This window comes from Carettochelys insculpta, chromosome 1 (assembly GCF_033958435.1).
Source record: "Carettochelys insculpta isolate YL-2023 chromosome 1, ASM3395843v1, whole genome shotgun sequence".
In the NCBI taxonomy this organism is placed as follows: domain Eukaryota; kingdom Metazoa; phylum Chordata; order Testudines; family Carettochelyidae; genus Carettochelys; species Carettochelys insculpta.
This window is the reverse complement of record NC_134137.1, coordinates 264,309,734-264,336,481: the sequence shown is the minus strand read 5'-3', so window position 1 is coordinate 264,336,481 and position 26,748 is coordinate 264,309,734. Positions and strand designations below refer to the sequence as shown.

At 46.8% G+C, this 26,748-nt stretch overlaps 1 protein-coding gene across 5 annotated transcripts in view; it reads left to right on the top strand.

Annotated features, from left to right (window-relative positions):
* TMTC1 (transmembrane O-mannosyltransferase targeting cadherins 1) overlaps positions 1-26,748 on the top strand; it is a 262,529-nt gene that overhangs the window by 97,105 nt on the left and 138,676 nt on the right. For all 5 annotated transcript variants that reach the window (XR_012647083.1, XR_012647084.1, XM_075006402.1 and 2 more), the window contains one exon: positions 7,627-7,816. Coding sequence is in view for 3 of the 5 variants with exons in the window: in XM_075006402.1 (XP_074862503.1) it covers positions 7,627-7,816 (190 nt within the window). In the remaining 2 variants the exon portion in view is untranslated. The remainder of the gene's footprint in view (positions 1-7,626; positions 7,817-26,748) is intronic.

Genomic DNA, 26,748 nt, shown 5'->3' with positions numbered 1-26,748 from the left:
GTGTCAGCCACGAGATCGGCGGCGCCCCGACCGCGACGGGCCCTGGGACCGACCCTCCTCCTCACGTCCCGGACGGATCCATTGCCGCTCGGGCGTCGGAGGATGCCCGGCTGCATGGTGCCGGGCAAGAAGAAGCAGGCGCTGGCGCCCGAGCAGGCACAAGAGCCGGGCCTGCGGAGGAGAGGGAGGTGGGGCCGGCGGCAGGACCAGAAGAGGGCCTGTCCCGGGGCGGGTCGTCCCTGTCCCTTGCCGCCCCGCCCCCCTCTTACCTCCCTTCCTCATCGTCAGCCCTGGCCCCTGGCCCCTCCTCCTCTACTGCCCAGCCCGCCTCCTTGGAGGGCTGGGTGCTGGTGGGGAGGAAACGAAAGAAAAAGAGTGCGCGCACCCGGCACCCCACCCTGTCGGAGGACGGGGTGGAGGCACCGTGCAAAGCACTAAAAAGAGCTGCCAGCCCAGACCCACCTGCCGAACCCCCGGCTACCGATCATCTGCTGGGGGTGATGGGGGCTGCCGCGGCGGCGGCTAAGAAAGGTAACATCCCCTCTGTCCCGGAGCCAGAGCCTGAGGAGGCTGAGAAGGCCTTTTCTGCACCTGTGCCCTCCCCCGACACCCCTCCGGCCACCACCCAGACTGCTGCTGCAGAGCATCCGGAGGAGGTGAGCCCCGGCCTCGCCCTCCTCTCGCAGGAGGTCGAGGCCCTAGGCCTCACCCCGGTGGCCCTGGAAGTGGACAGCCTCCTACTGGAGGCCTGTGGGCCGTCCATCCACTCACCCCCACCTCCTCCACTCTCCCCCTCCCCATCTACCAGCGACCCCTCAACTACCACCTCCCTCTGCCTTGGGACGTCCCAGGAGGCGACCCCCCCCCTTAATTAGAGATGATCTCCCCACGGGAGTCAGCCAGCCCCTGGGCGCCCTGGGGGAAGCAGAGTTTTCCATGTCCCCCGCCTTTGGCCCCGAAACTAAAGAGCCCGACACCCACCCCCTCGACCAGTTGGCACCTCCTGCCGAGCATGTCGGCACCTCGCCCCTCCCCCCCTCCCCCCGCCCCAGCATCCGAGGAAGCCCCTCCCCCCGAGACACCTTCTGTCCATATCCCCACCCCTGCTCCCATCTTAGCCCTATCACCTGCCATCATCCCCGTACCTTCTCCCAGCCAATGCCCCGCCCCAGAACTTGCAATCCTACCCCCTCCAGACCCTCCTCTCCTTCCACTCCCTCCTTTTCCTCCTCCCGCTCCCCCACTGCCCCCTCTCCCTCCCCCTCATGAACCTTCCCTTCCCCTGATGAGTCTCATCTCCCTTGCCCCCACCCCCACCCCTCCTCCTCCTACCCCTCCCTTTGATCCCTGCCCACTCATACCTGCCCCCGAGACCGTAATCCCTCGGGAGGACCCCCTTACATCGCCCTCTCCCAGCACTTCCGGGGCTGCTCTCCCTCTGCCGCTCTCATCCCCCCCAAAACCAGACCCCAGTCCCCACCCCAATCTTTTCTGTGGCCGTGGGGCCCAAAGGAACACAAGGCCGACGGGTACTGGAGACCCCGAGGCCTCGGAACCCCATGCGCTGGTGGGAGAGATGCGCCGATTCTTGGAGGAAATTCGTGGCTCCAAGAACAAGGTTGCTCTCGCCCTCCAGCGCTGAGGGGACTTTCATACCATCTTGGAATCCGTGAGGGCCCTTCTCAAGGAGGGCAAGGGGACCGGGAGGAGGGACGCCACGGCTTACCAACGGGCCCGCAGCTTCCGTGACGCCCTCGTCACCTTCGGGGTTGGTCACGGTTTGCTGCGTGGCCCCACGGGAACCATCGGTACTCCCTCTGGCGAGGATCCTCCCCAGCCCTCCAAATGGCGCTGATCATCTTTGCCACTCTAAATGCCAGGGGCTGCGGGTCGGGTCTCCGTAGGTGCCAAGTGCTCTCCTTCCTTCGGGAGGGGGGGTACTCGGTCACCTTCCTACAGGAGACCTACACTACCCCAGCCGCCGAAGCTAAGTGGTGGCTGGAGTGGGGAGACGGGGTCTACTTTAGTCACCTCTCGGCCCACCGGGCCGGGGTGGCGACCCTGTTCTCCCCAGACCTTCAGCCCGAGGTGCTGGGGAGCGTCGAGGTTGTGCCGGGCTGCCTGCTGTATCTCCGGGTGCGGGTGGAGGGGCTGCCTCTCCATCTCGTCAATGTCTATGCCCCGACACTCGGCCCGGAGAGAACACCCTTCTCTCGGCAGGTGGCAGCCTTCCTCGACACCATCGATCCTCGCGAGTGCCTGGTCCTCGGCGGGGATTTCAACTGCACCCTTGAGGAGCGGGACCGCACAGGGACCGAGCGTTGCCAGGCCGCTGCGGGCGTCCTCAGGGAGCTTCTCATCCATCGCTCCCTGGTGGACGTCTGGCGCAGCCACCACCCGGACGAGGACGCTGGTTTTACCTACGTCCGAGTGGTGGGCCATAAATCCGTACACTCCCGGTTGGACTGCATTTACATCTCGCGGCACCATCTCTCCCGGGCCCACGCCTCCAGCGTGCGGCCGGCCCCCTTCTCCGACCACCACCTGGTGGCCGTGAAGGCTTCCCTCTTGCTGGGGAAGCGGGGGTCGGCCTACTGGCATTTCAATAACAGCCTACTGGAGGACATGGGCTTCGTGGCGTCCTTCCGGGAGTTCTGGCTGGCCTGGCGCGAGCAATGGCGCGCCTTTCCCTCGGCGCGGCAGTGGTGGGATCTGGGAAAGGTGCGCGCGCGGCTCTTCTGCTGTGACTATACTCGGGGGGCCAGCCGGCGGCGGGATGCGCTGATAGGGCAGCTGGAACGGGAGGTCCTTGAGCTGGAGAGTCGTTTAGCCGCCAGCCCCGGAGATCCATCCCTCTGCGGCACGTACCAGGAGAAGAGGGACGAGCTCAGGGCCCTCGACACCCTCCGGGCACAGGGGGCCTTGGTGAGGTCGCGAATCCAACTCCTCCGGGAGATGGACCGCGGCTCCCGCTTCTTCTACGCCCTGGAGAAAAAGAGGGGTGCCAAAAAACACATCCTCTGCCTCCTTGCGGAGGATGGCACCCCTCTTACGGATCCGGTGGAGATGCGCGAGAGGGCTCGCGCCTGCTACGCCACCCTTTTCTCCCCGGATTCAACCGACGCTGACGCCTGCAGGGTGCTCTGGGACCAACTCCCGTCGGTCAGCACGGGCGACCGGGACCGGCTAGAGCTCCCTGTCACTCTGGCCGAGCTCTCGGAAGCCCTCCGCCTCATGCCCACCAATAAATCCCCGGCCATGGACGGGCTGACCATGCAGTTTTACCGCGTGTTTTGGGACGTCCTCGGCCCAGACCTGCTCAGTGTCTGGGCCGAGGCCTTGCAAAGCGGGGTCCTCCCCCTGTCATGCAGGCGTGCCGTCCTCACCCTGCTGCCCAAGAAGGGGGACCCCCGCGAACTCAGGAACTGGCGTCCCATCTCGCTCCTCAGCACGGACTACAAGATCATTGCTAAAGCCATCTCCCGTCGCTTGGGGTCCGTGCTGCAGGATGTGGTCCACCCCGACCAGACCTACACCATCCTGGGCCATACCATCCTCCATAATCTGTCTTTGGTCTGGGATCTCCTGGAGCTTGGGTGTAGGGATGACCTGTCGTTCGCCCTCCTGTCCTTGGATCAGGAGAAGGCGTTCGACAGGGTGGACCACGGGTATCTCCTGGGCACCCTGCAGGCCTTCGGCTTCGGACCCCGCTTCGTCGGGTTTCTCCGGGTGCTGTACGCTGCCTCGGAGTGCATGGTCAAGCTCAACTGGACCCTGACCGCTCCGGTCAGCTTCGGACGGGGAGTACGACAAGGCTGCCCGCTCTTTGGACAGCTCTACGCCCTGGCCATCGAGCCCTTCCTCTGTCTCTTTCGTCGAAGGTTGATGGGGTTGGTACTTCCAGAGGCAGGGCTGCGGCTGGTCCTGTCGGCGTACGCTGACGACGTGCTCCTCGTGGTTCAGGACCCGGGAGACCTGGTGCGTCTGGAGGCTTGCCAAGCCATCTACTCGGCAGCCTCCTCCGCCCGGGTCAACTGGGTCAAGAGCTCTGGCCTGGTGGTCGGGACTGGATGACAGACGAGCCGCCTCCCGCCCGCGCTTCAGGCCATCCGGTGGAGCGCGGGTCCGCTGTCCTATCTGGGCGTTTTTCTATCCGCCACGCATCCATCTCCGCCAGAAAACTGGCAGGGTTTAGAGGGCAGGGTCGCTGAGCGGTTGCGGAGGTGGGCAGGGCTGCTCCAGTGTCTCTCCCTACGGGGGAGAGCACTGGTGCTGAACCAACTAGTCCTGTCCATGCTCTGGTACCGCCTCAGCACCCTGGTCCCACCCCCGAAGTTCCTGGACCAGCTCCAGAGGTTAATCCTGGAGTTTTTCTGGCCAGGACTGCACTGGGTCCCTGCAGGGGTACTCCACCTACCCCCAGAGGAGGGAGGACAGGGCCTGACTTGCATGCGCACTCAGGTCCATGTCTTCCGCCTCCGGGCCCTGCAGGGACTCCTCAACACCAACACCAACAGTGCAGATAGTCCGGCATGGAGTACGCTGGCGCACGCTTTCCTCCACCATTACTGAGGGCTCCGATACGACCGGCAGCTCTTTTATTTATCCTGGAGAGACAGTCCACGAGGCCTCTCGCAGCTGCCGGCCTTCTACCAGGACCTCCTCCGCACTTGGCGGCTGCTCGCAGCCTCCAGATCCTTAGGGGCCACCGCGGGGGAAGACCTCCTCACGGAGCCCCTGCTACACAACCCCCACCTTCGTGTGCAGGCGGCGGAGTCTCCCGAGGTGCGCCGGAGGTTGGTCCTAGGTAGAATCACCAGGGTCGGAGACCTCCTGGACTACGACCGGGGAGACTGGATGGAGGCCCCGGAGCTCACCCAGCGCATGGGGCTCTCCAACCTACGCTCCCCCCATCGCATACTCGAGGAGGTGAAGGCTGCCCTGCCGCCCACTGCTCACGTCTACCTCGGCCGGGTCCTGCGAGAGGGTGCACCCCGCCCCCCTCTCACTCCTAGCCCTCCGGACCTCTCCGTGGGCCCCTGGCTTCGCGATCCTGCCCGCCCCCCTCCCCTCCACCACCTCAGCCGGCTGCATACCTTGCAGCCGGTCCCCTTCCGAACCGCGCCTAGACATCTTCTGTACGCGCTCATGCTTCACACGCTCCACTTCCCCACCCTCGTGTCCCGCCCTGACCACAAATGGCGGGACATCTTGCCGCCATCGGAGGGTGGGGAGCCCCGGTGGGCCAGCCTCTATTCCACCTTGGTCCCGCGGCCCGCCGGGGACATCAGCTGGAGAATCCTCCATGGAGCGGTGAGCACAGGCGTGTACCTGGCGCGGTTCACCCCCATCCCAGAGACCTGCACCTTCTGCGGCATGAGGGAGAACCTGGCGCACATCTACGTTGAGTGCGCCAGGCTGCAGCCCCTCTTCCGGCTCCTCCAGAACCTCCTCCTGAGGTTCTGGCTGCACTTTTCCCCGCACCTCCCTATCTTGTCACACCCCATCCGCGGCCCCACAAAGTCGCAGGACCTCCTCGTCTGCCTCCTCCTGGCCATGGCCAAAATGGGCATCTACAAAACCAGGGAGAGGAGGCTGGCAGAGGGGGCGACCTGCGACTGTGGGGCCTACTTCCGTTCCTCCCTTCGCTCACAAATCCGAGCAGAGTTCCTCTGGGCGGCGTCCACCAACTCCCTGGACACCTTCGAGGAGCGGTGGGCGCTGTCCGGGGTCCTCTGCTCGGTATCCCCTTCCGGCTCCCTCATTCTAAACCTTTGACCCTCACTCCCGTCCCTGTTTTTTCCTTTGTTGTCCCCCGTGTTCATTTGGTGACTGGGTGTTTTTAGTGGGCCCCCCCTCACTGTGAGAGGGGCCTTTTAGCCGTGCGCAGGCTATGCCTGCCCACCCCTCCCCCAGTAACTCCAGTATGAGCGGGAGGCCATACTGGCTCACCATACTCTTACAGAAACAAAGCCTCTCATTTGCTTTTACAAAACAGTCATCACAAGGTAAAACTTGTGGGATTTAAAAATTTTATATCAAAATTAGCTGAACTTCTGTGCAAAAACTATCCTGAGAAGGAATTTTTTTCCAGTGAAACATCTTTACAGCTTTTTGTAAGTTCAAGTACTGTGCTGCTGGAGATGTTGTCTTTGGGATGAGAAGTAAAATTAAGATCCCAACCGCTTGTGGTTATTAAATGTTTTCCCCTGAAGGTTAGGGCTGTTAGTCCCTGTGTCTTAGCCAAAATCTCAATATTGGTACTTCTGTATTGCCTGCATAAAGTCATTGTTAGATACCTCATGTCCTGAACTACTGTGTAGTGTTCTGCATACTGCTAAGTAATGGCTCTGTTTTCACACTAAGTGGAGGATGAAACGATCTCATATATGTGTCTGTACATCTCTTGGGAGTCCTTTAGGATCACTTTAATAAATCTGTAAGCTACTGGAGTGTAATATGTAAAAACCGAGGCGCAGACAGATGAAAAAGTGCTGTGCTGTATACATTTATTATTCATATGCAAGTTTCTGCAATTTCTGGTTCTATATATTATTTGTCCCTTTCTTTTTTTAAACCAATGGAAGTTTTATAGTCTGTGAATCTCACACTTCCCCAGTGGACTTTGTGAGCATTCAGCCATTTTCAGCAGCTTACAGAGCACTGTATTTAAGCTCTGCCGTAAATGTGGTTTGAAGGAGCAGCTTTCAGGCTTTCAAATAAGTAAGTGCTAATAAGTGTGAAGTGGTTCAAATCCACAGAAGCTCTACACTCATTCTGAAAGGTAGTGACAGAGCGGTAGCCATGTTAGTCTGTATTCTTTCAAAACAAAAAAGCAGTCATGTAGCACTTTAAAGACTAACAAAATAATTAGGTAATATGTTTCCCCTGTGCCCACCTCCCAGTCCGCCCTGCGTTACTAACATTAAGAACTCCAAATTTAGAAATCTCTCTTCTTCTCCACCATTGCAGCCCGGCTCATGGGCATGAACAGTTGACCTGATGGGAGTCAGGAATCATCAGGTGCCAACTTTGGTTTTTGTTTGCTCTCTGTGCCAGAGAGCAGGAGGACATCTGATGTAAGAGCTGCTACAGCAGCTCAATGCTATCTATGACTTAGCATGGGGGACTCTTCAGAATGGCTGATCAAGTCAGAGTTAGGGCTGTTTGTATTGCGGGAGTCCTACATACTTTTGTAAGAGACTCATGGGTGGGTGTCTTTTTGTTAATATATATGTAATTTTAACTTTGAATTGCTTTTCTTAAGAATAAAAAAAATAAGAATATTGCATAGAATTAAAGCAAGTAAAAATTATTAGTTACCTCAGAATGTAACATTCCAAATCATGCATGCAGAAGAGTCAAGACACTCAAAAATTGATGTACAGCTCTCATATAGAGATAATTGGTGTAAAGATTTATGGTATTTATCAATAACACACGTTGAAGATTTTTATAGTTATAGAACAGCATGCTGCTGTTCTCATATATTATTTTTCTCCAGCATAATGGACAATAATTGACTATATCTGGATCAGATGTGAATTCACTTTGCTCTCAACATAAGAAGAAACTTACCTGGAATTGAGAATGTTCTAAGTATTGTATTTCCATTTCATTTTTCAGATTTCTAACTTATTCCTACCTCCTGGCCTTCAATGCCTGGCTTCTCCTAGCACCAATTACTCTGTGCTATGACTGGCAGGTTGGAAGTATTCCTTTAATTGAGTCTATATGGGACGTGAGGAACTTGGCTACAGTTCTCCTGGTGATGGTTATGCTATTACTCAGCTTACATTGCATAACATCATTCAAGGTAATTTAAAAGTACACTAAAATCATATCAATTTTGTGTTGTTTTTGTTACTTAATCTTTTAGGAAATGACCAATAAAAATAAACATAATTGAATGGGGTTGGCTTTTTTTTTCTTTCCAAACAGACTAGAGAGAGAGAGGGAAAATGCTTCCCTGTAACCTTCCTCCCTTTCCCCCCACGCAAAGCAAATCCAAAAGGCAAACTCCTGCCTTTGGATGTGTGCATGCAGCTCCCGTTTGTTTGATCTGAGGCTGTAATTTTGCCAAAATTATTGTATTAAATGACCATCAATGACCTCAATTGAAATCAATTGGAAAAATTCTCATTCATTTCCAGGAGTTTTGTGTCATGACCCAAGTGCCCAGTTCAGTTGCCATTAATCAATGGGAGCTTTTCCATTGGCTACAGATGTCTGTCCCTAGCTTTTTGATGGTTAAGTTGATGTTTGCATCTCTACCTCTAAACCAACTAAAACATAAATATAGGGCACATAAGAGGAACAAAGTGAGGAGCGATATATTGAAAATGACCTGGAAATCATTCATATAAATGACATGTTTAAAAAATATTACCTCTCCCATCTCTATAATATGGTAGGACCAACACGACCACAACCCTACTGCAGATGATGTTGTTTAAATCCACTTGCATAAATCAGTGTTACAGATATAACATTATATAACATTACTTGCACTGCAGATATGGAAATGAGGTTGTACTGGATTTGTGAGGGAAATAGGTTAAAAACAGGTCTAAAATAAGGGGCAACTCCAGTAGCAAAGGACAGTTGCAACGGATGAAGTCATATCTTGCGGGACAAGTGAGGAGAAATAATTACTTACTGGGTTTTGTTTTTTTGGTTTTTGTGGTTTTTTTGTTTTTTTTTTTAATATTTTAAAAAGAATTCCTCTTATGTACAGATAACTAAGATGAAAAACTATCTTATGGTAACAGACAGCTCTTGAATTATGCTAAAAAGTGCAGATTATGCTCATCCTGCCTCCATCCTCCGAGTTCTGTATGTGCTTTTAATAGGAGGATGAAAATGGCAAGAACTTTTGGACCTTCGAGTCATTAATTTTATTTCTTTTAATGGTTAATTGATGCCATATGGCAAATATGGGAAGTCAGTTTATTTACAGATGCCTTAGTTCTGCCTAGAGGTCATGTATCTTCTCTGTTGCTTTTGCTTTTATTTTTATTGCTATCTGCTTTGGTGTAAAATCAGACACTTTGGAGAGAATTTTTTTGAAAAGGCTCTGCTTTGATCTAAATCTGCTCCACTTGCAGTCAACAATAAAATTCCTATTTGCTCAACACTGAATATTTCTGAAAACGCAATCCTTTATTCCTTGGTTTCACCAGCTTCTTTTCTTTTAACAATTGTAAAAATTAGGGTTGAGTGAAATGCTGGGATTTCATTTCCTAAGAGTTTGCTTTTTTGCTACCTTGAGCCTCATGTAGTTGGTTCCTCCGCTTGCCATTTTTAATTGGAGATTCTGGCTCAAATAAACACCAAAGCACAAAGTAAAATATGTCCCATACTATCTTGTTTCATGCCCAATCCCTATGAAACCGTACATTTCAAAGTTTTGGCACAGAGCCATAGTCAGCCTTGGTTTACCAGCCTTACAGCAAACCTGCTCTGAACCTGGAATTGTAATGAATCCTTGATTAAGGGGAGCTACATGTGAATTTGTTTTATTGTGAATGTTTTCTACAGTTCTACTCATAATTAGACAGGGCTGAAATATTCTGCATTTCAGTTAAAAAGGTATTTTTGGTAAATGATTTTCCCATTTTTTACTCTCTTTTCTAACAATTTGCAACATTACCTGCTGTTGAGATGATTATGATGCCCCAAACGGTAAGAGTTAAGGTGGGGAACAAACTATAAGAGCAGATGAATTTTGTAGAAACAAATTATCCTGTTTTCATTTGCATGTTACTATTTAAAAAGGCAGAGAGGGGGAAGGAGCACAGGAGAGAACATGCCTTTTAGCACAATTTTTTTTACTAGACTCTTAAAAAAAATCACATTTCTAAATGAGAAATCAGTGACATTTAAGATGATGTAACTCTGCTGTTTGGTAGAGACCATCATTCTACCAGACAAATGGCAGACTGTCATGGCTAGTTTGCTTATGCTGTTTAGCATGAGACACATCAAGCTTTTCACACTGAATCAAATATTCTGCTTTCTCTTTGAAATAGTTTCATGAATTCACATTTTAATTAGTTGTTGCCCTATCTCCTCTTTATTTCAAGGTTCTCCTATGATAGGGGTTTACAGTTTTGCTTAGACATGATTTTAACATGAATAAGGCAAGGATCACATATATACTCTATTAATCTCTAGACAAATAAGGTGGGAGAAGTAATATGTTATTGAATCAACTTCTGTTGGTGAAATATACAAGCTTTCAAAACACCACACTCTTCTTCACATCTCTATATAAGCTCAAAAGCTTGTCTCTTTCACAAATAAATAAGATTACCTCCCCACACCTTGTCTGTCTAATATCTTGGGACCAACAAAGCTGCAAGCTATGCTCTATCACATGTGCAAACACACCAACATATTCTGGTTGCCAGTAGCATTTTCTGTTTTGTGGTACCAAGAATAGGAAATCTTGTGTGTAGATGACAATGGCAAAATCAGAAACCTTACACAGTAGATGTTGAATTTGTTTTCCAGGTGGAGGTAGTGGTGGGGTGGAGGTGGGATCTGTGCACATGAACAGAATTACAGAATATATGACAAACACTGTAATTACAGCATGCACGTGTTAGATTTATGGCTTTGTTGCCACTGAATTTTAAACATTAGTAATTTGTTGTTGATGCTTGTAATTAGGGTAATCACGCTGTAGGAATGTATGTGTAGTACTGATAAAATATATCTACACCCTGAAGTTTGATTGTTCCATTTAATTTTATGAGTGCTCTCTATATATACCCCATAAAGAGCATAGACTGATAGTGCTGAGATTTCTTCTTGCTAGTAGTTGTGCATATGCCATCCTTGGAAGAGGGCCACACATTTCACTGGAGAGCTTTACACTGAAAACTACACAGACTGGAAAGGCAGACATCCCAGTTTTTGATTGTTTAGGAAAATGAGTGTCATTCCTACTTTCTCTTTTTCCTTTTCACTCCTGGTGACTTCAACTTGGCAAGTCTTCTTGTGTGGCAAGGAAATGCATCGGTAAACTCTGTTTTCTAATAACCTGTACAGAAACCTTGATTACAGGAGTTCACAGGTCGTCTGTTTCTTATGCATCTGTAACCTCTTGGTCAAGCTGTTACAGGTCTCCCTCTGGTACATCTTGAACATAGTTCCTTTCTGGAAAGGCCTCCAGGGACAGAAAGAATTGCATTACCACCAGTTATCTGAACTTACTACCTCATCTATACCTTATATATCTCATCAGACACACTTTTTCAGCAGCTACAAGCTGTCCTGTTGTACTCAGCTGCAATGACTATAAGTTACACTTGTCTCGGGTTAACGTGACTGCTGCCTTGACAGGAGTGATTTCCTGCTCCTGTCAGGGGCGACAGCTGAGAGTCAGGCTGCCATCCATGACAGGAGCAGGGAAATCGTTCCTGTCAGGGGCAGCAGCCTGACTCTTGCCACCCCAACAGGAATGGTTTCCTGGTTCCCAGAGTGGCAAGAAGCTGGGAACCAGGTGACAGCCTGCCGCCCAGCTCCCCTCCTCTTTCAGAGCTGGGATACTGACCAGGGCAGTAGCCCTGGTCAGTTCTTGGCTCCAGGGAGTGGAGGGAAGCCAGGCTGCCCTGGTTCCCAGCTCTCCTCCACTGGCTGGAGCCAAGAAACTGACCAAGGCTGCTGCCCTGGTCATTTTCCCAGCTCTGCAAGCAGAGGGGAGCCGGGAGCCAGGCTGCCACCAGGTTTCCAGCTCTTCGCTGCTTGTGGGACCCAGGAAACTGACCAGCACATGGCTGGTCAGTTTCCCTGGTCCTACAAGCAGCAGGAGGACCAGTACCTGGCTGCCCCCTGGTTCTTGGCTCCCTGCCATTCTGGGAGCCAGTGAACTGACCAGCCCTAGTGGGCTGGTCAGTTTCCCAGCTTTTGCAAGCTCAGGGGAGCCAGGAACCAGGGGGCAGCCTGGCACCCAACTCTCCTCAACTTGCGAGAAAATTTGTTACACTGGGATTGCAGGAACGCAACCCTTGCATAATTCAAGGGTTTACTGTGCAGCAAATAATGCTTAACGGTTTAAGAAGCGGCTTCTCTCCTAGTACTTCTGGATTCCCCTGTGCTTTGGGTGAAGCAGGATTCAACCACCATCTCAGGCTAAGGCTTTTGATAGCAACTAGTGATTTGGGTTGCCCACTTTGAGACTGTAAATAATGCTTAGCTTTCAGAAAGGAGGAAGTTAATTTTTTCTGAAAATCAGGCTCCTTTCAGGCTCAAACTGGACAAAACAAATTCCTAGTCACTATTGAAAATCATGTCCTCAAACTCCAATCCCCAGAGTGTCCTGAGTGGCTATTAGAAGAACTTTCCATAAGCAACCAGATTAATTAAAGGAGCTATTAAAACCTGAGTGAGTTCTGTGTGTAGGGGAAGAGGAGAGGCAGAGTAGAGGGACAGGAAATCTTGTTAACCCAGAAGTTTTATGTAAGACATAATGAAAAGAGAGAGGCACAGGAATAGATGGTTGTAAACCCCACCTTAGCGAGGAGAAAAGGAGCTGGTATATTTTCCAGATACAGTGAACCCTTGATTTAACAGACTAATGCGGGGGAGGTGTGTCCATTTATTCTCATAAGTCTGTTAAATGTGAGAGTTTACTGCCCACCCACCCCTGCCAGGCTTCTCCAGCCCCACTCCTGCAGACCTCCCTCCCCCACCCCCAGAAAAAGGGGTGGGGTGGGGAACCACCAGAGCTGCCACTGGAGGAGCCCCTGGAGCCTGCCGCGTGGCTGGAGCTGCCGGAACTGCCATATGCTCCTCCCACCAGGGGCAGGGTGCGTACGCGGGCAGACAGCACTTGCGTATGCACCCCACCCCTGGAAGGATGAGGCGGTGGCTCTTCCGGGCTGCAGCAGCGGTAAGTCAGTTAATTTTTTTTGGAGGAGGAGGAGTAGCAGGGATTTAGTGTTTTACAGACCCCAGCAGACTTCAGGAACAACAGGGAGGATGTCTGTTATTCCTGAAATCAGCTAAATCTGGGTCCGTAAAATCGAGGGCTTACTGCATGGGGCTGGGTGCAGGGGTGCTAATGTATAACCAGTTAACCAGTCAGAGCTGGAGCAGCCCCCTGCTTGCTGTGAGCAGGGCATTGCTCTCGCCCTGCGGGGCCACCACAGGCAGGAGCGCGCCACCCTGGCTGGAGCAGTCCCTGTCCACAGTGGGCTGTGGGTGTGTGTGGGTGGAGGCTGTTCCAGCCCACCTGGGCTGGAGTGGGCCCGCTTCTGTGGACAGGAGCTTTACTAGCTGGACTGGAGTGCCCCCCCTGCCACAACCTGTCTGTGGCACACCAGGGAGTGGGGCTGCTGTGCCCGGTTGGAGCATCCCTGCCTACGGCACACCTCGGTCAGCCACGGACAGGGACTGCCCCAGCTGCACTGGAGCACCCCCCACGTGTTGCAAAACCATGGTCTGGAGCAGCCAGCATGATGGTGGCCAATGCACTGTGAATGGCGGAGCTCCAGCCCCAGCGGAGCTGCCCCTGTCGGCAGCAGGGCGGGGTCACTCCAACCCACCCTTCCCAGCCGCCCTTCCCTTTAATCGTTTAATGGGTTAAACCTGTCGAGTAATGACCCAGTTTTGAATTATGGCTACCAACTAAAATCAAAGCATTTGCCATTCCTCTGATCTAGAAATGGTTAGTATCAAAAGCAACTGCTTACGGTATCTGCCTTTCCATGCTGAAGGAAACCATATCTGCTGAAACAGTGGGGAGAGAGGATGCCTGGCATACTGTCAGGACAACAGCTTTTTCATTGGATTATCACAATTATTCAGGACCATGACAATAACCCTTTAAATAGTTGATCTTCCCCTCTCCTTGGCACTTTTAGGCCATTGCTTTATTAGTAGAGTGATTAAATTGCAACTTGTCCTTTATTTCTAGCTGTAAAAATTGCAGAGCATGCAAGTCAAATTCCATGCTCCTTATGCAGGCAAAGCTCTTGGGTGCTTGCCCTGAATAAAGTCTAGGACAGAGCCTGTGTTCGTGTAGGAGACAAGAACTTGAGAAGGGTGTGGGGGAGCTCATGCATAGCAAAGTATGTGTGGACAGCAGAATCACAATAATCAAACTATCATGCCCCAAAGAGTTGGAGGTCATTTTAGGGTGGATTTAATGTACCTCATCACTGACTTTATTCCCTGTACCTGGCCCTTGAATTCTCCTGGGCTTTTGTACTCATGACCAAACAAGCATAATGTACTGTAAATGTTGGCTAAAGGGTAACCTGCCTTTCTTTGTACCTGGCTGTGTAGGAAGGAAGCTTTTTGTTTGTTTGTTTCTGTTTTTAAGACTGGCCAAGAGATTTTTTTTTCTTAACCTTGCTGCTGTCCATAATTTAGCTACATGTGATGCAGGAGGCTTTGATGCTTTTCAGATGAAGCACTGTATGCAATTAAGACAAGGTATCGTTATGACACTAGTCTATTGTAGATAATTGCTGATTGGTTTTTACTTCAAATCTAATCTTAAAATAGAGCTTGTGCTCGCATTTCTGCATGTGTATTCCTTTGTTATGACAAGATATTTAATACAGAAATATTTATCTCTTCCTGTGGATTGCATGATATGCCCTCTACACAGTGGTTTATGTGGGGAGAAAAGCCAGGGAGCTACCTCAGTCATCATATAAACTGCATTTTCTGGTTCCAGATATTTTTAATAACTTCATATTTTATATTGTTGTGTAATTTTCACTAGCACTTGTGCAGTATGTTCTGTTGTGCTATTTATTTTAGGCTATATTTACACTAGGAAAGTAAATGGATTGCAGTTATGAGAACAACAAAAAGTCTTGTGGCACCTTATAGACTAACAGATATTTTGGAGCATAAGCTTTCGTGGGCAAAGACCTGCTTCATCAGATGCATGAGTGGGGGGGTGGTTTCAGAGGGGTATTTAAAGAGTGGGGTCCCAGTAAGAGGGAGGGCCAGAGCTGACAAGGTCTATTCAGCAAGGTGGAAATGGCCCAGTATCAACGGCACTTCTCAAAAGAGGAAAAAAATCAAGTCAGATCGGACAGGGGGATGTGAGCCGTTGTCGGCGTCTAATGGGGAGCTATCAACACACAAAGCAGAGAAACTGTCTTTGTAAGCTGTGAGCCACTCCCAGTCTCTGTTTAATCCATGGTTAATGGAGTCAAATTTGCAAATAAATTGCAGCTCAGAGATTTCTCTCTCCATTTGATTTCTGAAATGTTTTTGTTTCAGAACTGTCACCCTTAAATCTGCCACTGAGCGTCCAGGGAAATTGAAGTGTTCACCCACCGGCTTCTGTACATTACCGTTCCTGATGTCTGATCTATGTCCATTTATTTTTTTACGGAGGGACTGTCCACTTTGGCCAATGTACGCTGCAGTGGGGCGTTGCTGGCACACAATGGCATATATTATATTAGTAGATGTGCAGGTAAAGGAGCCCCTGATGGCATTGTTGGTGTTAGCTCCTGTAATGTTGTCACTGGTGTAGATATGTGAGCAGAGTTGGCAGCGAGGACTGTCCCACCATCACAGGGCCTAACACCAACTATGCCATCAGGGGCTCCTTTACCTGCACATCTACTAATATAATATATGCCATTGTGTGCCAGCAACGCCCCACTGCAGCGTACATTGGCCAAAGTGGACAGTCCCTCCGTAAAAAAATAAATGGACATAGATCAGACATCAGGAACGGTAATGTACAGAAGCCGGTGGGTGAACACTTCAATTTCCCTGGACGCTCAGTGGCAGATTTAAGGGTGACAGTTCTGAAACAAAAACATTTCAGAAATCAAATGGAGAGAGAAATCTCTGAGCTGCAATTTATTTGCAAATTTGACTCCATTAACCATGGATTAAACAGAGACTGGGAGTGGCTCACAGCTTACAAAGACAGTTTCTCTGCTTTGTGTGTTGATAGCTCCCCATTAGACGCCGACAACGGCTCACATCCCCCTGTCCGATCTGACTTGATTTTTTTCCTCTTTTGAGAAGTGCCGTTGATACTGGGCCATTTCCACCTTGCTGAATAGACCTTGTCAGCTCTGGCCCTCCCTCTTACTGGGACCCCACTCTTTAAATACCCCTCTGAAACCACCCCCCCACTCATGCATCTGATGAAGCAGGTCTTTGCCCACGAAAGCTTATGCTCCAAAATATCTGTTAGTCTATAAGGTGCCACAAGACTTTTTTGTGTTCTCGAAGCTACAGACTAACACAGCTACCTCTCTGGATTGCAGTTATGTAATTCTAGCTACAGCAATTGCATAGCTAGAATCAAAATATATGCAATTGATTTATCTGGCCATCCTCACTGAAGGCTGACAGGTAATTGAACCCAGCTTCCGGGGTAGTGTAGATGTAGCCTAAGTCTGCAAATTCAAGGTCATGGCATTGTTTCCCATGCTTGGCATCTCTTTACTAAATCACTGTCCATGGACCTTTCTCAGAGCAAGGCTATGTCTACACTGAGATAAATTCGAATTTATTAAAATTGATTTTATAACGCTGGCTTGTATTGATTCGAATTTGAATATCCTCATGTTCCCACAGGTTCCCCACAAAGTCGACTTAGTGCTGCCACACTCAATCACCAAACATCGACTGTTGCCACAGTGCATTGTGGGAATCTATCCCAAAGTTCCCTCAGTCCCATAGCATTTTGGGTATTTTCGCAGGTGCAGGATGGGAAAAAATGCCCCACAAGTGGTTTTGGATATGTTTTGTCATCTTCTCACATTGCATGGCCCTCATTCCCCTCCCAAGGAAAGCAAATGGCCATTTTTCCCAGAGGAGGAAAGGAAAAGTAGGGTGTGGCATCAGCAAAGATCACCAAATTAACTGAAATCTCTTGCTTCTGTAAGTGATTGCTCTTTTATAACTTGAGGAGGGAGGGATAGCTCAGTGGTCTGAGCATTGGCCTGCTAAACCCAGGGTTGTGAGCTCAGTCCTTGAGAGGGCTGTGTATGAATCAGGGGCAAATAGATTTAAAAAAAATCTGTCAGGGATGGTGATAGGTTCTGCTCTGATTGCAGGGGACTGGACTCAATGACCTCTCAAGGTCCCTTCCAGCTCTGTGACACAGGTATATCTCCATGTAAAATTGTAGCTTTAACTGAATTATCATAGATTTTACAAAAAGCAGCAGATGTCTCAAATGGGCAGCAAGGTGTCTGTGGTCTTCTCAGCTGGCCCTCCACCCCCTATTCCCTGTCTTTTCAGGGGGCCAAACCACATAGAAAGAGGATATGAAAGGGTGGGAAAAGATTTTATAATTGAAATATCAAAGTTTTTGCAAAAAGCAGCAGGTGTCTGCAATCGGCAGCAAGCTCCTGAAAATACTTTTGGTGATGGGGGGATCTTTGGCTGCAGAGCTGGTTGAAATGTTCCCTGCCCCTGAAAATCTTAGCTGCTGGGGAAGAGTTCCTACTGGTGGTAGCAAAGCCCCAAATGTATATTTAGGGTGGGGTCGGGGTCTGGGGTCTGTGGCTGCAGAGCCAGTTGAAGAGGATCCCCAGGTGGCAGCAAGCCCCCAAAAATCTTTCCCGCCCTTGGAGCCCTCATTGTGCACAAACCAGGGCGTGGTCCTGCCTGGCAGCATCGTCTGCACTGAACAGCAGGCGCGTCCTCTCATAGGGTCAGGGGCTACCCACGTGATGTGGTTGTGCATGAGAAAGACTCTAACTTCGTGGTGCTGGGATCGAGGGCTGCACAAACATAACATACAGAAAAGAAGTTTCTCTGCCTCTCATACAAGCACAACCTCCCCAGCGACCTAGCTGCCATTCGGTGTGGTGTAGCAGGGGCTGGTGGCAACGCAGGAAAAAGAAACAAAAGCAAGTGCTCAGCTAGCAGAGATAGAGAGAGAGCTAAACTAATAGCAAAGAAAGAAAGAAGTTTCTCAGCCTCTCCCACAAGCATGATCCCACAGCCACAGGCTTCCTAGTGCCAAACTTAAATTCACAGGCTTCCTGTTACCTGATTCCTATGCACCTGGAGAGCAGTGGAGATGGAAGTGGACAGAATGGAGCACTGTGGGGCATTGTGGGATGCATACAGGACACCTCTGGAGGCTAATGAATCTTATTCAAAGACATGGCACTTCCACACTGGCCTTTATTCTAACTTTTAAATTCAAACTTGACGCTACACCTGGCCAGTTCCCATGACGTTATGATGTCGATATCAGTGCTCCCTAATTCGAGCTAATGGTATTTACAGTGAAGACAGTGATTTTTTAAATATTGAACTAACTGCCTTAAATTCGAAGTTATCTCATAGTGTAGATAAAGCCCAAGTACCTTTTAAAATATCCTATAATACTAACAGCCCATTCTTTGAAAGTATTTCTAACAAACTTCTTCTGCTTCAACACACACCCAGCCCCACTGCCAACAAAGTTTTTATCCTAAGTGCTTTAAAGACATTGCAAGGTGAATAAGGCTATTTATTGACTCCATATATCAAACTAGTTGGAAACCACAACCATTTTCATAAAAGGGCTGTTTAAAATAAACCTTGCTTTCACTTTCCTGAGGGCCCACATGAATTCCTAACACAGCAGTTAAGGTCTGTACTAATGTTCTTAATGTTTAGCAGTGAGATTTTCTTCACCTCATCTGTTGTTAACATTTGCTTCAGGGAGGGAGCTATAATCCATAATGATCCTGCTTAGCTCAAACAGAAAGAAGGGGAAGGGGAGAAAGAAAAGAAGAAAAGAAAGCACTTGGAGAAACTTTGCATGTCATGCTGGCTGGCTTTTAGGAGCAAGGAAAGCTTCAGGCTGATCAGCAAAGTATCCTGTCTGATGATGGAAAATACTAGAGAACGCTTCCCGAGGTTATGGGTATGTCAACCAGAAAATGCAAGCAAAAAAGGAAAATAACTGTAATCTCCCTGTACGCAACTGCCAACGTGATAAAAATACTTTCAATTGGTGTTCTTTTCTTCTTTTCTTCTTTTCTTGGAGCTAGTTTTAGTTGAAAGGAAAAGCAGGTGTGATTTGCTAGGTAGTTGTAGCTCAAAGTGAAGTACTTCTGTTAATTTTCACACAGATGAGAATAGTCAGCACTTCCCAGCATAGCATCTTTAGCTCCTGTAGGATTTTTTCATACATATAAACAGTACTGGGCATTCTGACCCTTTTTTGCATGGAAGAATTATGTTTTAATTGTCTTCTTTTTTTTTTATTAATATGAAGGAAAAAATTATTTTGTCAAAGCCAATTTAAAGCAAGTGGGAAAGACTACTCTTGACTTTTGTGGGTCTTTGATCAGGGCCTCAGACAATGGATGAAATGAATAAAACAGATGAGTTGATGATTTAGAAGTATCAAGGCTAACAGAATAATTGTTTCCTGTTTTGATTTTGTTTGCATTATACCCTAGGGCTTCAAGGTCATTTATTTTTATTAAGATCCCCTTCTCACCTGTGTAGGGAGAAAACCACTCCATCCTACACTGAGAGAAAAGTCACTTGGGTCTGTCCCACAAAAGCTCACCTAATAAATTATTTTGCTAGTCTTTAAAGTGCTACTTGACTGCTTTTTGTTTTGATTCTGTAAACCAGATTACCTATATCGGGCTGAGCAAACTTTTTACACAAGGCCCTACTTTTCATCCTTGCAATTAGCAACCGCCCAACGTGTCTAATGTATCCAAACCAATGGAAATTTAGCTTATGTTCATAAGTAAAAAAAAAACCTGTGTATATGTAAGAAAATAAGTATGTAAAATGTAAAAATGTAATTAATTGGTATATAAATGTAAATACATCTACATAAAAACAGTAACATATTTCAACATTTTTAATGCTATGCATCAGTTGAAGACTCAGCAGCAAATCAGGCTGCGCCCCTCTTAGGAAATTTCATGCCCTTCTAAGGAGTCCCACCCCCACCTTTGCACACACCTGACTTACATACACACAACAAAAACTGGCTAAGTTTTACTTTCCTCCTCCTCCTTCTCCTTTTTTTAACGTACTGTAGCAACTTGTATTCTGAATGAAAATTCATAAAGCTCAACCTTTTTTTTTTTTTTTCCGGAGACAATTTTTTTTTTGTTTTCTTTCAGAATGTTGCAGGCTATTGAAAGATTGTTCAGAGAAGGCTATGAATAGTGCAGCTAGAGGCTATAGGGGGACGAGGTACCTAAAATGAAGACACTGCTTTGGTGAGCCATTGGAAGACCCAATAATGAAAATTCATGTGTGGTTGAAACTCCAGGCAATCAATCTGCCTTATGGCTAGCTATAAGAAAACACATTTGAATAAAAATGGAAAGGGAGCTGATAGATACAGCCTATTGGATTTGGGGGGCGTGGTGGTGGGGAGATAAACATTAAGAAGAAGTTTCAGTCAGCTCAACTTCTGCCTCTGTGTTGGGTGGTTGAATTGTAAATGCTCTGCATACTGTTATATCCCAACAGAAGAGCCAGCTTTCAGGGTGCTACGCATCCACATCTCACTTACTTCAGTACCAGTTGTAGTTACTTGTCACTTCTGAAAATCAGGCCCTAGTTTCTATTATGGTGGTTTAATCCCCTTTCTTAAAGCAAAAAGTGAGTAATGATAGGCTAGTTCCCAGGGCTGTGATCAATGCTGAAGATTCCTTGAGGGATAGCCTGCTCAGATAGCCGGTGATGCTGGACCAATTCCTGCCTTATGTGTAGTCACAGAGAGGTAGTCGTGTTTAGTCTTCACAAAACAAAAAAGCAGTCCTGTAGCACTTTAAAGGCTAACAAAACAATTTATTAGGTGATGAGCTCTCATACGACAGACCCACTTCTTCAGATCTAGAAAATTCTGGTAAATGAAAACTGCTCATCGCCTAATAAATTTTGTTTAAAGTGCTGCAGAACTGCTTTTTTGTATTGTGTGTGTACTTCTAGTGAAGTACAGGGAGGAAGGTTGTTGGTGTTGCTGAATGCTACTGAATGCAGAGAACAGGGACAGACATGACATGACAGTTAAAGCACAGTGAACAGTGGCTATAAAAACACAACTGTGCAAATCCATGCATATGGTTTCTCAGTAACTGTCCCATTTGCCCACTTCTAGACAATAGCAAATATTGATGGTTTTATCAATGCTTAGAATGGAGTTCCGCAGAGAAAATCTAATTAGTGAAGACAAGTGTTACCACAGGATGAATCTCTAGTCTGGCACCCTCAGGAGCTGACTGGTACCAAACAAGGAAATTTGCCAGACCACGGGAGAGCAATATTCTCTAGCACATTACGAACATTTCCACTGCTTACTGGGATCTTAGAAGACATTTAGGGGTAAATTAGAGCTCAATAACAGCACAGAATACTGAGAGCCAGGCCTCAAGGTTGTAAACAAACTTTATGGGACCACAGGAAGCTTGGTGACACCCATGTTAAGTGGTCATCTGGCTACCTAAAATCATGCCAGATCACAGATATTGCTGGACGAGAGAGTGCTGGATTAGAAAGGTTCAACTTGTAATGACTTGCTGACTTCAGGCCTTGTGCTTTAAGGGGCATTGTGCTCTTTGGATGAGAAGAAAAACAGAACTCCTGATGGGTTTTGGAGATTAAAGTAGTCATAGTGCTCTCCATACACATCAAGCTGTTAAAACTTGGCAAGTTCCTCAAGCTTAACTTTGGCAATTATGTTTTTTCACTGAAGATTTCACCTGCCGTTTCAATTGATAGGGTTTTACATGGGAGGTTGTGAGCTGTCAGCCTCTAGCCAAACCCCGCTTTGCCTCCAGCTTTTATAATGATATTAAATATATTTAAAGTGTCTTGCTGTGAGAAAGTGGTCACCAGAACAAAAATTTGAGAAACCCTGGTTTAGAGATCAAAAAATGTGCATGGGTGCCAAGAATAACCTGCAGAGTTGTAAACCTTTTTTTCTGACCAATATTTTTTGTGGTCATTTAACCTCTCTGTGTACCTCACTCTCCTCCTGGATAGATTATTTCCTTATTGCCTAGGACTGCAAGCACTTTGAGGGTGAGTAGTATATATTGGTGCTAGTCATTTCCATCCAGCCTCCTTGCAAAATGAACTCCTCTGTGTCAGGAATATGATTTTTGAAGAGCGTAATGTCTTTGGCTGCAACAGAACATCTGAGACTCACTGACAGAATGATTCATTTTTTTCTTAATAAGGCACTTAATCTTCTGAGATACTAGTTCAAAAGGAGGAGACATGTTACTTGTCTTGTCCCTATAACAGAGCAGAGAGAAAGGCAGATACATTTAATTGCCACAGGCAAATCTTGAACATGGAATAAGCAAACATGAGGAAGCAACATAACGCTCTAAGAAAGAGGAAATCCTCTTGGAGTTGCTAACCACTCCAGCTGCTCTCTTATTGCCAGCTCTAGCTGCACATGTTCAGAATGGGGTTCTAAAACAGCGTTTCTTCAAGACAACGAACACCAAACAATATTATTTATGCGGAACATCTATGAAAATTTTCTTCAAAAAAAAAAAAAAGTCAGACCAAAAAAAACCCAAACAGACAGCAGCTTATACAGCAAAAACAAAATGAAGTAATTTAATCAGGTATCATAGCAATGAAGAAGTAACAATGTGTCTGGTTTTAATAACAGAAAATGTATACCATTGGTATATGATATCAAATTGTCAAATACACACCTGTGAGTGGTTCACAGAACATAGATTAAGCAACACTGCTCTAAAGAGCTGTCTCAATAAAGGGATGTAAGTCTTCACAGTACAATACTTATGCCAGGACATAGTTCGACTTTGCTGCATCTCCTGACAGCTGGATTGAGCTCAGTTTAGGCAAACTCTACCTTTTTCCTCTCATGTCTTGCTTTAAGAAGAGCATAGTGATTTAGTAGCTCAGGTATCTGAGGCTATGTCTACACTACAGGGATCTGTTGACAGAAGTTGCTGTCAGAAGAGATCTTCTGGCAAAACTTCCATCAACAGATCACGTCCACACGCAAAAGCATATCAGAAGAGCAATCTGCTCTGTCGACAGAGCAGTCAGGCTGCCCAGCCATGTTCTCAACAGAATGGACAACCGGAAACTCAGCAAACAGGGCTGCCCCGGCTTTTTTGTCAACAGAAACTGAGGCAGAACATTGTCAGCAGAAGTGCTGAGTTTTGTTTGTAGATGGTCTGCAAGTTTTGTCAACCAAATTTTCTAGTGTAGACATAACCTGAGGGTACAGCATGTGTCTTTCTGGAAGTGCAGTTTCAGGAGTAACTTGGTGGTTGCTGCCCCTCCCTCCTTTATTTTTTGTTTAAATCGCCAAGCTAACAGTTTGTTTACCTCTCCTTTCATGAATTTTGGCCTCTGAATGAGTCAGAGAATTCTGTTCAATTTTGTTTGATACAGGGTGACTAATTCTTATTTTGCTTGTATGAAAAGAGCTTAAATCTTTTTTTTAATGAGTGAAGTTTTGATGATTTTTGATTAAAGGAGACCAAACCTTCCAGTAGAAATAGTAGATAGACACATGAATAATAAAAAAAGTTACATTGGATAAATACTACTCTTATTCAAAGAAATCTGGCTTGTTGCCAACAAACCAGAGAGTTCTACGGTGAATTCAAAGGTCTCTTCCAAGCAGAGAAAGTTGTCTGGAGTGCCTATGAAGACATTAGCATTGTATTTTCAAAAGGATGAAATGGCTTGATCTGGGGCGAAAGAACTGGCCCTTGTTAGAATAAAGTGATCGATTCAGGTCTGGCCCAAAGTTTGCATTGTAGGAAAACAGGAAAAATACAGAATTCCATATCAGCCCTTTCTGAGCTTCAAATAGCACTCTTGGTATGAGGGTGAAGTTAAGCATTCCACCATGTTCTGCACCCTTGCCTGTCCCCAAATTGGCCTATGCCAGCGGAGTAATGAAAATTTGTTCTAGCCAAATAGTCTACAGAAAGCTGAAAAACAAGAAGTCCTGTGGGACCCTGTAAACTAACAAGTATTTTGGAGCATAACCTTTCATGGGCAAAAACCCCACTTTGTCAGATGCATCACACAAAAATGACAAAACCACAAAAATGTTGTACCATCACAAATGGGAAGGGGAAGTGGTCTGTGCAGTTGTCCCCAGGACAGAAGGAGAGCTGAAGTATCCCAACTCAAGAATTGCAACACATGCCCTGTTCTTTTGCAGTTGATTCATGTTTTGTGGCAATTTTTTAATAACTGTTCTTGACAAAACATCCCTGTCTTCCCACTTTCTAAAGATCTGTAGTGTTGGTTTCTGAATCCTCTGACTCCGTTCTGTCTTCAGTTGTTGATTTACCAGTAAATCTGGCAGCCTCCCATGAAGAAGAGAGGATAATGGTTAAGCATACTAAACAACTAAACAAACTTGCTTGGAAAAGAGAGACTAAAATTCTGGGCTGATTGAAATCCGTGAGAGTTTTCCAGTTAACTTCAGTAGAGTCAGCAATATCACCCGTAGTACACAAGCGCCAATCAATTTCTTTACCTATTTACAGTAACTTCTCACTTCAAGTTGTCTTGGTTAATATTGTTTTGTTATTATTTGGCTAATCTATTAGAGAATATACTCATTTAAAGCCGTGCAATGTTCCATTAAAAGGTTGTGTGACTTGCCCTGCTGTGCTTGCAGTGCAGGGTCAGAGTGTGGGGGCTTACCCAACTCTTCTGCCCAGCATTACAGCTGGGAAATGGGCAAGACCCTGCTCACTGGCAGGAGCTCTAGGCGGGCGGCATGGGGCATGCTGCCAGCTGTCAAACAGCATTGTTTATTTTAGAAGTAACTGGTCTTGTTGTATTTCCATGAGATTGAAGCTAGTATAATGGGGCTCTTTTGCACATGTGCTGTGCCCCTCTACGAAGCTAGTGTGCTAGGTTGTTCTGCTTTTCTGTGAGCCCTGCCAGAGGGACTGAAAGGCGCCATGGCACCCACATAGAGCTGCAGTACTTTATACAGAAAAGTGAGATTGCCTTCCCCAGTGGAACTGATTTATGCACCGTGACCTTTCCCATTCAACATACTTTTCATTTGTTTTCTTTTTCTTGTGGTTTGAAAGGAATTTAATTGTTCTTCCAACTCCATGTCCTTTCAATACATCTTTGTTCATCCGCTTTACGGATTGATCAGTCTCATGTCTGTGAACAGTGTAGCTTATGTGGCTGCAAAGCAAATTCATAATGGTTTATTGTGGATCCTATGCAAAGTTCTTGCAGACTGTGGTGGTGTCTCACTGTGTATTAAAAAGAAAGTAAGGTGAGAGTGCACTTGAATTTGTAAGGAGTATTTTTGCAGCTGAGGCCAGGATATGAGTTGCACGCTGATATTTACCTTCAGCTTGCTTTCTGAACCTAGGCAAGTCACTTCATCTCTGCTTTATTTGCTCAGTAAGGATAACAAGATTTCTCTTCCTTGCAATGAATCTTAATTCAATGGATCTCAAACATTTTTTCATAATTGAAGAATCTTGATGGAGAGGTCTCATGGACCACCTTCCACCCTGGGAACAACTGCAGAGACCTCTTCCGCTTCCTGTTTGTGACGGTACAACATTTTTGTGTCAAGTGGTGCAGGTTGGCATTTTTTAAAGAAAAGTTTTATTATTGATAAATGGCCTTTTTTCTAATGTGTAAAAATATTGGAAAAAACCCTTGATATTTGTTTTTTAAAATGCAGCAATATTGTACTGCTTTCTCTTGTGTCTGTGGCAAGATAAATTATATAATTCTTACTCCTCATTTAGTATTGGTTACTTATTTAGCCCACGTTGAATTTTTTCCTCCTTTGAAAAGTGTCTTCTTCCTGTGTTGCACAATTAATGCTATTGTTGTGGGGCTCTTTCTTCAGAAATTGCTCACCAGCCTGGCTAAGCATGGCAACTGCAAATGTCATGAGTCTTAATTTTTTGGTAAAACTTAGAGTCTGAGGCAGGAAGGTATAATCAGTATCTCTGTGGGGCTTGATACAGGGTTTTCTTCTACTTGTTAGAATTGTTCTGTATGGGTGCTGAGTTACAGATCATAAGGAACCATTACAGTCAATTTATTTGTAGCACAGCCCTTGTTGTACACTGAATGAACATATGTACAATGTTTATATGATGCAGTCCAGCAATTACTGTTACGCTGTAGGCCAATGTCTGTCACACTAATACAGTGCTAAAACAGATTGCACTAGTGTAAGAAAGAATAGAATTTGGCCTTAAGTATTTTGCTAGGCTGTATATTGCTACCTAGATGACCACTCTGGAACCATAAGTATTGGTGGTCAATCTATAACCAACTTACGTTTCACAGATGACATTGTTGGACTGGCAGGGAGTGAAAAAGAACTAGGTAACCTTGTTAAATGCCTAGATAAAACTTCAACAAAATATGGCATGGAAATAAACACAGAAAAGACAAAACTCATGACCAACAATCCTAGGGGTATATCCACACAAATATCCATAAAACAACAGAAATTGGAAGAAGTAAAACAATTTAAATACTTAGGGTTGATCATCTCTGATGCAGGTACAAAACCAGAACTACTCGTCAGAACAGCAATAACGACTGCAGCAATGGCAAAATTAAAACCAATCTGGAAAGACAACATCTCCCTAAAGTCAAAAATAAGGCTCATGCAAGCTCTTGTACACTCCATCTTTTTGTATGCTTGTGAGACCTGGACTGTGACAGCAGAACTAGAGCGCAAGATCAAGGCCCTTGAATGAGGCTATACCGCAAGCTTCTTAACATCCCCTACATGGCATATATTAGTAATAAAGA